Source organism: Euwallacea similis, chromosome 2, assembly GCF_039881205.1.
Source record: "Euwallacea similis isolate ESF13 chromosome 2, ESF131.1, whole genome shotgun sequence".
Classification (NCBI taxonomy): Eukaryota; Metazoa; Arthropoda; class Insecta; order Coleoptera; family Curculionidae; genus Euwallacea; species Euwallacea similis.
The window spans coordinates 2,280,483-2,298,299 of NC_089610.1; the positions used below are offsets into that span (position 1 = coordinate 2,280,483).

Here is a 17,817-nt window from a genome sequence, read left to right on the forward strand (position 1 = left end):
GTAGGACGTTCGCTATGAAAAATTTAAACTTTCGACAACCATCTTTTCTGAAACGAATTTTCTATTACTGCCATATACATATATAACTTTGAGGTATTAGCCTGTAATCCAGTGGTAGTTGATAAATAAAATTGAACATTTTAACTCGTTTTTCGAAGAAGTTGCACCAAAAATAACTAAACTTATTTTGGTATCTTGTTATTTGAGATTAAAATGTTCGAAAATACAATTTTTTTAAACGAATCTTCCCGTATACATATGATATACAGGGTGAGTCTTTTAAGTGCGTCACGTAAATATATCTGAAAATATCAGTTTTAGAAAAAAGTTTCAAATAAAGAAAGGGTTGCATGAAAAAGGAAAACTTTTGAGATTGTCACTGTTTCGATTTAAGGTCACTTTCAGGCTCTTATCAAAGTCAACTTTGGTTTTTTAAATGGAAACCACACATTTTTTTATTCAATAGATACCTTTGGAACAAATTGACGTTTTTGAAGAATTTCTCTTTCAGCGAAAAATGCGTGTATCAATAGATTCAACAGAAAAAAATAAACATAATAAATAAATATTTTATTAATTTTTTTTTGATTCACAGTCTCACTCCCTTACAGTTTCAAGTCAATATTAAAATAATAAACAGTTTAAAATGGCTGTGCGTTTTTCAAAAAACGAAAAAATTGAAATTATTTTTGCTTATGGCGAATCAAGTACAAGCTCCACTGCAACCGTGCAGCTTTATGCCGAGCGTTTCCCACAAAACGTAGTTCCATCACCGACTTTTATCAATAAAATTGTGACTCCATTTAAATCAACAGGGAGAGTTGAAAGAAAAAAGACTACGCTCAGACTTTCGTGGAAATGAAGGCAATCAAATTGGTATTTTAGCCGCCGTTGCACTTCATCCTCATGTACGTACTCCCCAGCTGGCTGAAAAGTCTGGAGTATCACAAAGCAACGTTTGCAAAATTTTGAAAAATCATAAGTTCCATCCTTATCACTTCTTTCTTCATCAAAAACTACACGGTGATGATTTAAAAAACCGAGTAACATTTTGCACTTGGGCTCAAAGAAAAATCTGAAAAAATGATGATTTTTCTCGAATGTATTGTTTTCGAACGAGTCTAGACTCACAAACCATTGATAAGTTAACAGACACAATATACATTACTGGGCTGTTGAAAATCTCTATTGGTTATGAGAGGTGGAAGCGTCCATGAACTGTAAATGTTTGGTGTGGCATTGTGGGTGAACATTTAATTGGTCCTTTTTTTATCAATGGAAATTTTAATGCTGCAAAGTATTTCGATTTTTTAACAAATGATTTGCCAATACTTTTGGAAGAAATAAATCTAAATCGACAAATAACCATGTGGTATCAACATGACTGGCGCCCAGCCCATTACACAACGGTTGTTTGGGAAAAATTGGATGAAATGTTTTCTCAAAAATAGATTGGTCGTGGCGATAATATTCACTGGCCAGCACGTTCACCAGATTAAACATCTCCTGATTTCTTTCTTTGGAAATACTTAAAAGAAATTGTTTACGCTGAAGTGCTAAGAACTGCTGAAAACATGAAAGAAAGGATAAGAGTAACTTGCCGAAATATTCTACCAGAAACGTTTTTCAATATCCAACAGCCATTTAAAATGAAAATCGCAAAATGTATTAAAGTAGAAGGACATCATTTTGAAGATTTATTTCATTGAATTGTTCAAACATTCTGTTTTTTAAAATTCTTTCTATTGAATGTATTGTTACACGCATTTTTTGTTGAAAGAGAAATTTTTCAAAAATGTCAATTGGTTCCAAAACTATCAATGGAATAAAAAACTGTTTAAAGTAAAAACATGTTAGTTTTCAACAATAAATCAGAATTTGTCAAAAAAATGTGTGATTTCCATTTGAAAAAACAAAGTTGACTTTGATTAGAGCCTGAAGGTGACTTTAAATCGAAACAGTGACAATGTCAAAAGTTTTCCTTTTTCATGCAACCCTTTCTTTATTTGAAACTTTTTTCTAAAACTGATATTTTCAGATATATTTACGTGACGCACTTAAAAAACTCACCCTGTATAATTACTGTTAAGATTGTATCACTTCGGAACATATATCTTTTCCTGTCAAATCAAGCTGAAAATTACTACTCATGTTAGGAGTCATACGCTCGAACGATCAGACCATTCAAAACTCAAATTATAGCGTTTTCCAGCAAAGAGTTTGAATTCTCAAACCTTCATGGATTCCGTGAATCAAAACCAGTGCAGGTAACACAATCAGAGACTTGGGGTCTCATAAAACGCACATGATATGCCAAGCAAAAGTAATCAAAATTTTAAACATTTGAAACCCACTGTGATGATGGATGACGCAAATTGATGCAGCAAATAATTTTGTAGCGGCGTAAATTTAGGCCCAATTTTCGCGATAGAACCACAGTTGAAGCACATCGATGGCAGATGAACTGAATATTTGATGATCGATCGAACATTTCCGAACTTAACGAGATCGTAAATTACCCGTAGGTAACTTTATAACAACGATTGGTAATGAATTTTAGACATTGAGACTTCTCGGATGCGCACTTATCTCCACGAATTCCATATTTACTTCCTGGACGACCTATTTATTTTACTGCAGCTTCTATAAACTTGTTTCTAAGTCGCGGTGGCGTTCATTCAGATTTTAATTATCTGTATTGTGTTTTCGTAAATTCTGTTTCTTACTTGGCGCAAAGTTACGGATAAACCGATTTTCGAGCAAATTCGCAAGTTACCCCACTTTGTTCAGGAATAATTACTTCTAGTTTGTAAACTTACGAGGGGGCCAACCAGCGATTAGCAACTATGGCGAAGTCTAGGCAACTACATATTCAGTTTAGGAAGTTAATAGCGACTTACCGAATACTGAGATTACGAATCAGTCATCTAGTAGTACCTATCTACCATTTATACATCCATGCATCGCGTGCAGCACACTCATGCCTTACAACAAATAATATTGCAATTTCTTCTTTAAAGTGCTAAATTATGAAGAATTCTCCATAACGTGGTCTAAATCTAGCCTAAAACATAGATTCCTGCTCACTTAAGATAATCAACAGGCACACGAGAATGGCGGCCAGAGCGCCCATTGAAAGTTTCAACGTCTGGCCTTCCTGGATAAGTTCGCAATTTTCACCCCAGAAACCATCTGGACAGTTGCACCTGTAACGCAGGTTCGGTTCCAGATTGATGCAGGTTCCCCCGTTTAGACAAGGGAGGTCTAGACACTCGTCTTTGTCGTTGCAATCTTTCGAGTCCGAAGACATGATGCGACCTTCACCACAGCTATGTCAAAGGAACATTGAGATGGTGAATTTATTGGATACAAAATCGATTCGTTTCAAGACTTATGAATCAGAGAAGGAGGTGGTCTTCAGATAATTCATTTAGTTATGACATTAGGCACTCACACCTCATCCAATTGCTATTTAGAATTACTTCTGGAATAACTTCTATAATAACCGTCGACTTAATTAGGATGTGGCTACAGTTGGTAGTTTTCCTAACCGAGTCTTAATATACATACATTGTGTAACAAATTCATGGAACGGTTATCCATATTTGGTCAAGAAACTTTCTCCGACAGAATGACGACTCGCATTATTACTAATGAACACCCTATATTATACCAGATTTTTAAATTACACACAAACCTGAAAAGTATTGAACTCTATACTCCTTCCCCCTCCCCCTCCTTTCATTGTGCTTAGAAAAAAGTGGTAAAAAATATCGGACAATATCGAAAACAACATTAATTCCTAAATATCTTTACCAATCTCAAAAATTTTCCTGAGTTTTTATTTCTGTTATCAAAATACACTCACAAATCGCCTCATATAGCAATGCGGAACTCGTCATTTCATCGGTTACAGTTTCATATCTGAAGGCATCACATTTCATAAAATATTGCCACAGTTTTGCGAGATGTTGAGGATGTATCATACGTTTGTTAGCAACAATTTGTGAGTTAACAATCACATGCAGAGTACTCTGTAATAGTATATTTTGGGCAAGTAAGTCTGTATTCTTCAAACAAAAGTGCTCCCAACTAAAAAAAATCAAGACAAATGCGCTTAAACCACAAAATAAAATGCACTAAAAATACATTTCATTAAAAATGACAACGATAAAGCTCACCAAAAATCAAACTGAACAAAAAATAATACATTCATCATGATATAGAAAATGAAATCATTCATCTGCAATATTTCAAATAAATGCAGTTGCTTGAAACCAAATCAAAAGTGCTATTTTTAAGTCCCCCACCAATTGGAAATATACGCCTGACTAATAATAATTATTTAAACCGATTTAATAATGATGAAGATTTGTCGAAATAAACTCCAAATAATAATAATAATAATAAAATACACAAACGTGTAATCATGTACATATAGAAAATAAATAAAATACTCAGTGCCCCTGCAACTAAACCAAAGGTGATCACGTATCATTGAACAGTGTGTTATTTTTGCAGGTGTATATTATGTAAAATATGAACAATGAGGGTACGTACGTGCATTCATAATCATTCCATAGATCCACACATTCAAACGGTTCTGGGCAAATGACGTTTGCGCATGGCTTGTTGGATGCGCAGCCACGGTCCAAGTTCCTTGCCATGGTGGCCTGACCCCACTGAGTACCGTTCATCGCGGGTGGAAGTGGTAGGTGTTTGCCTTCAAGTCGGATGTCATCCAAACAACCTGAAAAGAAAATTCCAGGTATGACAAACATATCTTATGGGTGTAAAAATAGAGTAGGGGTACGTGGGAATATGACCAATCCATTTGGATGACCGGCATTAATTTATACTGAAAAATAACAGCCCAAATTTTTTTCTAAATCTTTACCTCTGGGTCTGGTCGTTGTATTCTTGTTTGATTATCTTTTGCACTTCAGGGGATTGGGTATACATTTTGTCACAAGTATATTGCGTGACATGCTACTCATATCATTTTTAACTTATATGCATGCACCTTGTGTGTTGTTTAATCTAATGTCAAATAATCATGTGTAAATCACATAAAATAATGTTATAAAGGCCGGAACAGTTGAATGGAGGTACATGGTATCCGTATGATTATTGGCATCAAATTTGTACTGGCGAATAATGATAGCCAATAGATGTATCAATCCTTGATATGTCAACGAACTTTCGCTTCCATTGAAATGGGAAACAGAAAGTCACGTTGTAGAGTTACACAATGGTGTAAATGGTGCCATCTGGATGGTGCCTGCTAGAACAAGGGGTACGTGGAAACATGACTCTCTTATTTTGTTGTGTATTGAGGTCAGTTCTTTTTTCATTGAAAACTAGCGACATTTTGGAAATAAAGGAAACAGACATGTATGTAGGTAAATGTTCAGTTGCTAAAATGAAATCTGTAGGAATACAGCTTGAATTTAATGAAAACATATTTCTAAATTTCAATAGCAATAGCAATATTCTATTATCCTAATTGTTTCGTTATATTGGCCATAAAATACAAAACAGCTTAATAAACAACAAAGTTTTTTCTAGACGTAAATAATTTAATTGAAAATGCCATTCGTTAATTAACTATTGCATAAATAAACGCTAGTAAATTATTATTTACAAGATACAATATTTGATTGTGAATAATTAAAATGTTGCTCCCCAAAAAGATATTGAATTATCACTTTGGTCATGGGTTCTAGCATAGTTTATAAAGGTAGATAGAGATAAATTAGGGGTTGAATAGTAATAGTATACGTATGTAGTGTGAACTGCATCATTATAACCCGAACGTTACGTTTAAACCACGAGGCGAGCACCGCCGAGGGATTTAAGACGTGAGGGTCATAAGCATTTCACAATCGCGGCGTTTTCACCCTCATTCCACCTTCATTAATTAGTTCGTTAGGTAAGTAATGCACCATTGGCGTGGCGTTATTGATCTGGTTTAGAAGCAAGGCGAGAAAACAGCTCGCTTTAGCTATTTAATACACCCAATAATGGTGTCTTTTAAAGTGAATGGTGGAAAAAATACAATTATCATCCTTCTTGTTCAAATTCAAGAGCAACCCTGAAAAATGTAACATCCAAATCTAGTAAATCTTATACACATTTCTTAGGATTTGTAAAATGGCATCTCCAGACCACCCCGGAAGTTATCGTTGTTCTTTTGATGTAAAAACCTGTTTCATAGATATTTAATACAAAAGAACAACACGATCCGATTTAACGGCTTTTAAACATTCGGAACGTTTCAGTTAACTGGCAATTTTCCTCGCGCTCAGTCCGCCCTTTTGTGTCGCCGATACGTCCCTTGTCCTTGTCCTATTGTATTATAATCATTCGTTATGTGAATTGGGATATACCTCAAATTGCCCGGGGGCCAAATTAAATTTATACTAATTGAGCGAGTTAGAGAAGCTATTAAGTTGGATTTATAAGCTCTGCTGTTCTCCTTCGTCATTCGCTGCTGATTGCGGTTGATGAGAAAAGAGTCTCGCTTATCTCAATGAGAAGCATGTTAATAGTGGTGTACAACCACATTCAGGATAAACAACTTATGCTTGGACAATATATCTGAAACTGCCAGATGCCTGGCGAAGCTTTGTGCCTAATAAGCGCAAGTAGACGACAGTGAACTATCGGCACTAAGTGATCCAAAACGATTCCACTTAAATCCTTAATCCGGTCAGAGTTAATATGTAAACTTTAAGATAACTCGTTCCAGAGCAGATCATTAACTCTGTAGTTTAAAAAATGCAGAAAGGACTGCAATAGCATTTCGACTGTTATTCACTGACTCTGTTATCCAGGGTTTTCCACTTTCTAACTCTGCTACTTATTGTCCTTGCCCAGATCAGGGGACAAAACTTTCAACACGGCAAACTAACCCTAAGCTTTTTCTCCAAGAAATAATGCAGTTTCCTTGTTAGCTTCTTGTATGCTTATTGCGCTAAGCAAAATCCTAAAACTTTCCGCATTAACCCAAAGAACATTCATATTACTGGTTGGTAACAAGGTATGTATATTACAAATTCCCTGAGGTGAGTGACAGCCACGAATTCCATCATGCATAATGTATGAAATCCCATAGGTCATAAAAAGCGAAATTACTACGCGCATCATCCTCTAATAACTAGTCCTAAGTTTGATAAGGGTCGCATAACACTGAAAGCAATACTTCAACGCATTAATGGAACTTTTGCCCCCTGGTATGATATATTGCACAAAACGTTACGTAAGGGATACCCTTGCTCCTTAAGGTAAGGAAAAACCCTTTCGCAAAGAATGGGGCTACTAATGCTGGCGACAAATTTCCGGTTTGGCGAGGAGGAAATTTAATTTTCAGACGATTTTGTCACGACGCTTAAGGGTGAAAGGTAGAATGAGATATGTTTTTTTAAGGGGATCGTTTTTTGGATGTCGCAGAAACAGGATATCTCATTTTTGCTGGTCAACAAAAAGTTCTAAAAATAAAATGTTGTGTGACTGGAGACAGCAAAACTACGTATCAACTTGGGAAGAGGGGAATAACGCAAACAGCTGGCTGCATATTCCAAACCTATTGCGTAACATATGAGAGTTAGGGATATTGATCTAAATACGTGCTTTACTTTACGAACAATACAATTTTCAGGGCAATTTTAGCATTAATACGTAAGAAAAACACTGAGGGAATAGCCTTATTGACTATGCAGTTCTCGATGCAAAACATCCGTGGTTGTGGCATCCTGACGGAAAAATATCTCCCATGTGAAATGTCCGGTATGTTCCAACTTCCGACAGACGGGAAAACGCATTCCGGTCCATCAGAAATATGCGCAATATACTAATCGGGCTTTCTTGCCCTTATTTCCGATGATCCGGAATTGGTGTTCCTTTTTATTGGAACAGAGCTATGAGACAGATGTGCAAAACCTTTCACACCCTGAATTGCAAAATAGTCAAGTTGTACATGAGTCTTAGTGCACTTCAAGCCAGTATAGATGTGTGCAGAGCACCACATCACGGTAAATAGAAAAACATGTTCAATGAAAGCACTTGTAATACAAGCGAAACGGACCACTTACCCTTCTGATAATCGGCATACACTTCGAAGGTTCTCACCCCCGTATACTCAGCCTTTCCTCCAGCATACACCCCTTCCTGCTTGTCAACCAGCAACCATTGGTGTCCCAAATAATTAAATGTTTCGTTGTATCTCCTCCCCTCGCCACCATCAAGCTCCAAAGTTGCTGCGCTGCCGTACCGGGACACTCGCGCCACGTGCCACTGTCCATCGTCCACCGGTACCGCACTCAACCAAATGTCCTTCTCTTCTGTCCTCAGCGAGTTCAGGTTGTACCGGAAATAGAGACGAGAGTCTTTGATTTCCAGAATGGCGTACTCGCGATTGTGTTGGTCGGATACGCGGAAAAGTTCGCCGTGTACCTCGCGGGTTCTGAACCGAAGCTGGATCTGGGTGGAGAAACGGTCCGGTTCGAAGCTGAGGGCGTATTTGACGTATGATTGAGGCCGGAAGCTCGTGGGGATAGTGGAAATGGAACAAGCGGGCCCTGTCCAACCGGGGTGGCATTGGCATTTGGCTTCGTTCATGCTGCCTACGCAGGTTCCGTGTTCCCAACATCTGCAAAAAAATCCCATGCATCAAGAAAAAGACACAAGTAATGAAGGCTTGAGTCACAGAATTGTGAGAGAAATTTATGTTTCCAAAAAAATGTTATAACCTTCAAGTTACATCTATCGGGTGGGTTTAAGTTGAATGTTTTAGAAACACCCAGTATATCCACTTATAGAATATCATAAATTTTGTTTTAAAGTTTATAACGTGTGGGTTTCAGTATATATTTTCAGATGCACAGTAAACGGCAGCATTAATAACCATCTACTAAGTTCTTTTACATGTAAAAAGGTTCCAAATGCTGGTTTTTGATAACAGAATTTAATTAAAATTCTGAAAACGCAGTCACGCTCCAATAGAAGTACATAGATTTCAGTTACCATTAAAACCAATACAAAATCTGTAAACTATTTTAATATAAAGTAATTCGAAACAGGTTTTACTTCATGTTTTTAGTAAAAAAGATGAAAAGAAAATTAAATGTCAATTACAAGTTTTCGAAGTAGATACGCAAATAGGAGATTTCCCATTTGGTTAGAATTTTCTTATTAAATTCTCAAAAGGTAAATCAAATATTCATACCGAGTTGGCGTATGACTTTAATGTAAATTATTTGAAGAAATGTACAGGGAAATCTTGACTTGATGAACAAGAAGTTTGCGTTGAAAATGTCACATTTAAATGTAATTATGAGGATAAAATTATCTAAAAACGGCTAAATCTGACTAAATAAATTATCAACATTAGGTAGGATTTTATGATTTAAAAATATTAGTTAGCAAGAAATTTCAGTTAATTGTATCAAATTAGAAATGCTTAAATTTGTTGTAACTTTGCAAAAATTTTAAAATTTATAAGAGGATAAAATGTTCAAATGCTTATTGATAAAATTTAGAAAAATAGAACACATTTTGTAGTTTACAACATTTTTAAAAACGTAAAAAAATTTTCAACAACTCATGATATCTTTAAAATTTGCCAAAACATCCAGAAATCGAGAAAACCATCCAATATTAATACATTTTTTTAATTGACACAATTTTCAAAAACAGAATTAACATGCTCTATCGGTTTATTAAGCTCATTAGATTTTCACTGGTAAACTTTAATAAAAGTTATGATATTTTTACAAAGTGTCAAAATCGTCGGTAGCCATATACAAGGTGTTATGGTTTTTTTGGGTCATATACTATTTTATGCTTTGTATCTTTTTTGGAACAACCTGTATGAATTCTGAAACCAAATATAACTTCCTTCTTCAATTCTTTAGCTTTTTGGTTTCTTGCAGTATTTTGGTATTTCTCACTATTTTCGAAAAATTTGTAGAAATATCTATCGACCCGAATTAAGAAAGTGAAGGAAGAAAGGAAGAAAATCGTTCGACTTAGTTACAACTATCTGAAGTGGCTTGTAACATTTGACAAATTTCTTAAAATAAAAATAGCTCTAAGGGAAAACACAATTATAAAAAATTTTGAATATGTGCCATCCTGTATATCGAAAATGGTATTTTTGACCATAGGCCTATTAGGCTTTTTTTATTATTTATTATATATACTATTCCCCCTGAAATATCTCTATGGTGATACGTTTCACCCTGTATAATGAAATAGGGTGAGGTGGAAAATATGGAAAATAACTGCGAGTAGGTGCATATTATATGACAAAGGATACTAATTAAAATACTGTTTTAAACTGTATGGCTCAATATCAATCAAGAGATTATATACAGCATTAATAATTTAACTGATATTTCACATTGCCTTTATGCATATTGGCAGCCTATTACGTAGTTTAATGCAGCTATAGGAATCAAGCATGTTCCTATATTGATAGTCTATGTAATGGAATGGTGTCTTTTTTAACTGTAATTAGTAACTGGTGCGAATTCACTAAATACTGCTTTATTTTAAAAAAAAGGACAATAAACATTCCTGAATGTATATACACAGCTGGTGCTGTTAGTTATCAGAGTTAAAAAAGAACCCTACAGCTATTTTTCATAGACATTCAATTGATTTCTTTCTAACCGCACGTTTCTGTACTGGAAATATTTTACAAAAATGTACGATTTGACGGTAAAGAATTATTCTGTACCTAATAGGACAGTCAAAGTTTGGAGGAGAAATTTTATAAACATGATTAATGGGTGCATTTAAGTCTCCTGCAAATAATAAAAATTGCCATTTGAAAACGTCTACCGCATATGGCCGCCCCTAATTTCGGTCGTTCGTGTGCAATGCATACATCCCACAATAGGACACAGCAGCTGTTTAGTTCTACAGTGAACATTTTTAATTTTTTTTTAGCCCGTAAAATGTTTTCGATATTGGTTCTGCAGGCAATGGGTTCTCTAGGATTTCATAGAACATTTTTTATCCATTTTTATATTGCTAGAAACTTCTAGAAAGTTCCAGCAGAGAAGGTACGTCTCCTGATGTAGGCAGTTCCAGATATAACATCATCGACGTCTGATTCGCTTTAGCACAATCCAGAACCGTATAATTTGCCTCAAGCGACAATAAAACTACACTTCTTCAGATGTCTTTGTGGGTTAGTCAAACAAAGACTAGAAAACGCGACGATTTAACGTAATAATATATACTTATCCTTTCAGTTAACAAAATAGCAGTTCCATTTAATAATAATGAATGTTCCTTATCGCACGAAGTCACGTTAACATCCAAGTTAATCCCCTTCATTTCCTTGAGAGTGCTAAGAAAACAGCAAAGTTCATGGTTTGGAGAAGACGTTCGTGTTACTAACAATTCGATTTTCATTATCTTTAGAACATGAAATTTTGATTAAACGTTTTTGTAGGCGCATTTAATTCTACAACCTAATTTGTTACAGAAACACAATATTACATAAATGTATCATTTATTACCGATACCATCATCGTAAAAAATAGGGATACTAAGCGATTTGCAATGAAAAATTCAAGAACGGCGGGTTATCCTGTTTTAACTTCGGGAAGGAAAACAACGTTTGCGAGGTTTACGAGCAAGGAATGCGAAATGGGGCTTTGAAAGATAGATGGAAGACATATTTCCATATCACATAAAAACTGGATATTTTCCCGTAACAACAAATGTATCTGTCCTTACCGGATTGCAACTAATTAATATACAGAGTATCCGGAAACGCAATAGTGAAATTTTTATTATGCATTCTACGGTAAGCTTTGTACACATCTGAAGATTTCACCGAACAATGAGCGATGCGACAAACTGAATAATAAACGGAACGTGTTTGTGGTATACCTTCAAATGTATATTTAGTGAGCATTAATATTAATTTTCGGGAAAACTGATAAGTGATGGGAACACCGCAAGCCCTTTGACGAAGAAAGATAATTTGCGAACCTGTTTGCAAACGCGTTTGTGGTCCCATCCAAATTGGTGTTTCATTTGCCGTGTGGGTCGCTGTATTTTTCATTGTCCGGGGAAATGTTCAGATTTATATGTTGTCAAAATTTTGAACATGATTAGAGACCTTAACACGAACTAGGGCATTTGTTACGATCTCTTTCCCCTTAAAAGTTTATTGTCGTCTCAATGTAAGTACAAATTTTTAGTCTTTGAAACTTTTCTTCCAGGGAAATTTAGCACCAATTTGAAAATTTAAAAAGAAATTGAGACGTTCTCGGGAACTTCTGGAAATCTTCACTCAACAACAATAAGTTATTCCAAATATCGGATATTTAGAGCAACTAAAAAAATCGAGCTGGGTTGGGCATGAATCCTCAGAATTTTAAACTACCTTGAAGTAGTCAATATTAGCATTTATGAAAAGCTTTTGGTGGATAGTTGCAAAGATAATGGCGATTTTTGCAAAAGCCGGTGATATTTCTGGGGATGAGTCAATTCCGGATTTTTTTCAAAGGCAACAATCGGGTATAGAAATTTTCAATAATCATTTTGAACACCATTTGCGATTTACTGAAATGATTCATGCTAGACGTAATTGATTTACAGTCAAAAAATACGTAAAAATATAACTTTTCTTACCGAGCTGTGATGTCCGTTCGCTGACACAAATCATCAGTCTGAGGACACCCGGCTTGACTGTGCCTGGATAGCCCTGGATGCGCCAAATCGTACAACTTGGAATTGTGGAACAAATTCCTGATGCACCCGTCGAAACTTTTTCCAACAGGCATGTATTGCCAATGGTAGTGCGTAGGGTCGAATTGTTCGACGTATAATCCGCCCAATTGAAGGGGAGCATTCACATTTAGGTACTCGTTGAATGGAGGAATAGAGCCTTGAGCCTGGCAGCTACTATCGTCGAATTCTGGCGCAGTGCCATCTTCTAGTTCAGCTAAAAAGGAGGGTTTGAAATAGTTTTGAAAATAAAATTGAAGGCCTCTAATTTGCTACCTATATCTGCAGATTTACAAAAGTCAACCACCATCCTCACGTTCTCGGTATCCCAGAAGATGTCCAATCTATGCCACTCCCCGTCATCCAATGTTTTCTTGGTTTTAACTCTAAGCTCCAAGGTTCCAGACCCGAAATCTAAGAGCAACCTGGGATAGCCCCTTTCGAGTTCCAGGGCAATGTAGTCGGACACCATGACTTCGTCTTTTTCTGGTGGGACAATGGGGCCGTTGTAGAGGAGCAAACCATCACCTTTTCTGGTGGAGAATTCAAAGTGCAGATGACTTTTATCACACATATCCAGGGCTGGATACCAGGCCCAGCCATTGCCGTGGAAACTTCTTGCGGTTTGCTGACATCGAGGACCGTTGTACCTGTTTGGGATACAGATGGGTAAAGAAAAAACCGCAGGTAGATATTTGATGATAAGTAGGAAGTGGATGAATCAGCGCCCTAGGGTTACGGTTCACCACCTACTTTTTCAATGATCGCCGGATATGATTTATATTAAGTTGAATTCTCGTTTAATGTTATCCATCAGAAAAAAACCAGTCAGATATAAGTGTTTACTGAAATTTCAAAAATTTAAAGCCATGACCTGGAAGTTTGTAAAATCGGAAATATCTGGGTCTGTTCTGTCTTTTTTACCTTGCACCATTGCCCTCTTTTATGTTACTGCCTGTTAAAATTTAATTCATTCCGGAACAATCAGATTTACTACCTACTTAGTTCATAAAGCGCATTAATATGCAAACAACTTAGGAAGGAAATACGCAGTTCGCTGTATTTCCGCTCACTGTTTAACGCAAACACAAGAAATGGATAAAAGAAAATTTATGTTCAGTTAAAAAAAATTAATGTTTTTTTCTCAGTTTATCAAAATAATATTTTTTTCTTACCCTGCAGGACAAGAACAAGCCAAAGAAAACCTGGTTTCGCTACATCGTCCCCCATTATAGCAGGGTGTATTCCTGCAATTTTCTTCTTTGGAGAAATTTCTTGCCCCGCATGTGCACTCTGCCATCACGTCTACTCTCACCCCCACCAGAGCAGTCTTATTGGCATTGACCTGGAAAAACCCGTGAGGCAATTTTAGACTTTGCCAAAAAATCTTATCGAAATATCTAAGCTCCACCGAAAAAAATCCAATAACACATTTTCGTCTAACTAATCGTTTCCAACACTTTTTTGCGTTAATCTTTAATATATCAAAATTCGTCACATCCGTGACATATTAAACGGTTACCATTATCGCGATTTCGTTCACGACATATATCCAGGAGATAGCTCACAATCCATCCGGAATTGACGGGCCATTATTTAAAAAAGAACCATTACTTGATGACGACGATATGGGCGGGTACTTACCATGTAGGGCAAGGCACTTATGTCCAACGTGTTTGTGCAGGATCCCTCGCACATTTGGTTTTCGTACAGGCACTCATCGATGCCCACCTGGAAATAGAAGAAGGAAAACATCTTAAAACGGTTCCCATCACGTTAAGAATTTTCAAACATAATTATTTAGGTTTGCAAATATATATTTATAGTTGACGCGATTGTGTGTGTGTGGAACCTATTTTAATCCATCACGAAGGGAAACAAATGGAAAATAATCGAGGTGAGGAAGGATGGAAAGACCGAAGAAACATAATATGACGTTATCGTTCTAAATATATAAAGTCGATTCATCACATTATTATCAAAAATGTCACTGCGTGTTATAACGGAAGGACGATGCCAACATGTCCCGTTCTCGCAAGCAATATAAAAAGTGATTTATCACGTCGGGGCGTATTAGTTATTGTCCCTATTTTGCTACAGGGCTCGATTGAAATATGCTACTTTAAAAGTTGTTTAATAATCGTTTCTTTGAATGCTTTGTAGTGCCAAAGTAGGAGACTATTGGGGAAAATTTGTTACATGAGAAAAGAGCAACGGATCTTGGTTAAGGCTACAATAGAAGCGAAATGGGCAAAGCTGCTGATATTTTTGTTCCTTTTATTGTTTCTTTTTTAAATATCTTTTTAAGATAGAAGTGGGGTGCCATGGAAAATTCCAATAATCTCTTCGTAATAGTTATTTACGTGTAAAAGCCTGAAAGGAGGAAACTACGCCTGCGGCCGAAGTTTGAGACTCAACGCGAAGCAGAGAGCCTTTATGCGGTCAAAGGCGTAATTCTTTCTTCTCGTGCTACACACTACCTTCTACGCATAAATAATACTTTTTTATACCTTTTACGTGCAAGTAGAATAAAATTAGTATATTTACTTTTTGATTAAAAGCGGTTAAAAAATGAACAAGCGTTATTTCTACTTTACGGCTCGTTGCCAAAAGCGAAAGACATTATTACAACTTTACGGCCCGTTGCCGTCAGCGATGGGCTGTAAAAATAAAACAAAGCCCGCTTGTCGAAAACTCATGGTTTCCGCCATAGAAACTATGCTGTGAACAAACAGTATCGGTTCATTTGTGCGTAAAGTTACTATTACAGCACAGCAGCAATTTAAAGCTAACTTAATGCAGTGGTCTTTTTCAAATAGCCGTAAATGAAAAGTTTTTTTATTTAGGTATTATATTTCTTCATAAGTTATAAGATTAAAAAATATATACACCGGGAGATAGGTCGTAAGTATACGTTGTAATACCTGATTAATTTTGAATTTTACTTTTTGTCTGTTTTTCAATAATTTTGAAATTCCTCTTGATGTTCTTTTAGGATGGTACATAGTTTGTCTGATCTTCAGAAACGCCAGTTAACTCTGGGGGCACTAAACTTTTTTCAAACTGCAATAATTTACTACCACATAAAGATATTTGCATCGGGTTTTGACTATATTAAGCAGAATTTAACGCTCTTTCGAATTGTGCAAGAAAGATATACCCTTCCATTTAAGTTTTCTGAAATAACTTGAAAAATTACCATATTTTTCAAATTGCGCCCTCTAACGGTATTTGTGTCACATTAACATGAAGTGAGATAATTGTCACGTCATAGCTTGCAAAAAGACCTTTCTAACGAGGTATTACAATGTAGTTTTATGTTTAGCTAATGTCGATAAAACTGAATTTTTTGAGCTGACTTAGAAGCTTCTCTCACCCTTCAGTTTCAAAAAATTTAAAAAAACTCTTCCTGCAAAAGTTGTGACATATTGTCTCAAAAATTGATATTTAATTTTTAAAATATACATTTTCCAGATAAATTTTACTAAAAATAGTCTTTTATTGATTTGTCATGCAAAAAACGCCCCCTAACGGTATGGTTAGGAACTTGAAAATATTTTCCAGCGATTTCTCATGGCCTATTTAGCTATAATATTTTTTTCTCCAGATCCGATAATGAGTAGTTTCCCAGATAAAGCCGACGTCCTCCGTTATTTGAACACCCTGTACATATTCCGGTCTATAATCTAGGATGCCATGGCTGAGTTTGGGCCATTTTAATAATTTTGTTTTGATTTTTCAGTGATTTAACTCAAAGCATTTGTGAGAAAAGCGTAAAATACGAGAAAAGATGTGAAACTGCCATCTGTATCTGGAAATTGATGTCTTTTGGACCATGGCGCTAAAGCATTTTTTAATTACTTTGCACAGTGCTAACGCCTCTTGAAATATCTCCATGATGATATGTTACACCCTGTATATCCGGAGAAACATTATTCAAGTAGCGATTACTTGATTTTACCTGTTTGTTGTTGACTTCCTATGCTTTTTCTATAGTTCTTTTTAGATTTTAACGAAATATGTGGAATTTTGTCATTTAGTATCGTTGGTTCCAGACTTCTGGACATAGATTCTGTAGAAATTTGAGCCAAGCCTCTAAAGACTCATATTACGTTATTAATCTGCTGACTTGTCCAGAAGTCCTTCCGAAACTCCCCCGTCGAACCAGATTCAAGAGTGTTTTGCCCTGGATATAAATTGGGTGCATTACAGAATTACTTCAAACACGATATCAATTCCCGTTGCATTATACATATCCAGTGAAGTAAATCGCCCTTGAAAGCTTCACGACAACATCCCTCTGTAACATTAAAGCTCAAACGAATAAAAATATGTAGCAGCTCTCCAGGCGGCAAAAAGTATCGTCGTCGTTAAAATGCTGGCAACTTCTTTCGATTTAACTTTGTCAGCGTCGAGATGTTATGAACTGACGCAAAGAAAGCTCTTCTCTTCGTTCTTCTTTTTGGCTCCGGAGCGTAACTTTTTCGACGCTCGTCCGCTCCTTGTCGCGAATTAATGGGCGTGACAAATGACGTCATTATGTCACATTTCAGGATTCTTACATTTAAATTCTTCACTCTTGATTGTATACCGGATGTTTGTTTACAGCCTCAATTCTTTCAATTTCAATGATGCTCCAAAAACCTCTTTTTTAAGATCAGGAAGTTTTTCGGTAATAACACCTCCGCAAGGGTACTGAGACGTCGACGAAAATTTGTCCGTGGTTAATGGGTCAGAGTGAATTAGTAATGTAAGCAGTATATAGTGTTATGAAAATTTTCACATGTACAAGACATCCTGTATATCTTAGTGCATTTGCAATGCTGTGTTGTCACATCATTTGTTGAAGTTTTTCACTACTTTACATGACGTGAAATTTGCATCCACACATCCGAACTACCTTGAACTGATCCAAAGAAAGCTCTCCGTTTCGCTCCGCAGCGTAATTTTTTCTACGCTCGTTCGCTGCTTGTCACGAATTAATGGGCGTGACAAATGATGTCATTACGTCACATTTCGGGGTCGTTACATTTAAATGCTTCACTCTTTGTTGTGTACCGGATTTTT

At 36.1% G+C, this 17,817-nt stretch overlaps 1 protein-coding gene across 5 annotated transcripts in view; it reads right to left on the reverse strand.

Moving 5' to 3' along the window:
- Positions 1-17,817, reverse strand: part of CadN (Cadherin-N) — a 286,639-nt gene that overhangs the window by 6,768 nt on the left and 262,054 nt on the right. For 3 of the 5 annotated variants that reach the window (XM_066405931.1, XM_066405930.1, XM_066405932.1), the window contains 7 exons: positions 14,395-14,481; positions 13,926-14,095; positions 13,027-13,400; positions 12,655-12,967; positions 8,094-8,650; positions 4,561-4,750; positions 3,088-3,329 (listed from right to left, as the gene is read on the reverse strand). In XM_066405931.1, coding sequence (XP_066262028.1) covers positions 3,088-3,329; positions 4,561-4,750; positions 8,094-8,650; positions 12,655-12,967; positions 13,027-13,400; positions 13,926-14,095; positions 14,395-14,481 — 1,933 coding nt within the window. The remainder of the gene's footprint in view (positions 1-3,087; positions 3,330-4,560; positions 4,751-8,093; positions 8,651-12,654; positions 12,968-13,026; positions 13,401-13,925; positions 14,096-14,394; positions 14,482-17,817) is intronic. The other 2 variants (XM_066405928.1, XM_066405929.1) reach the window with 1 other exon arrangement.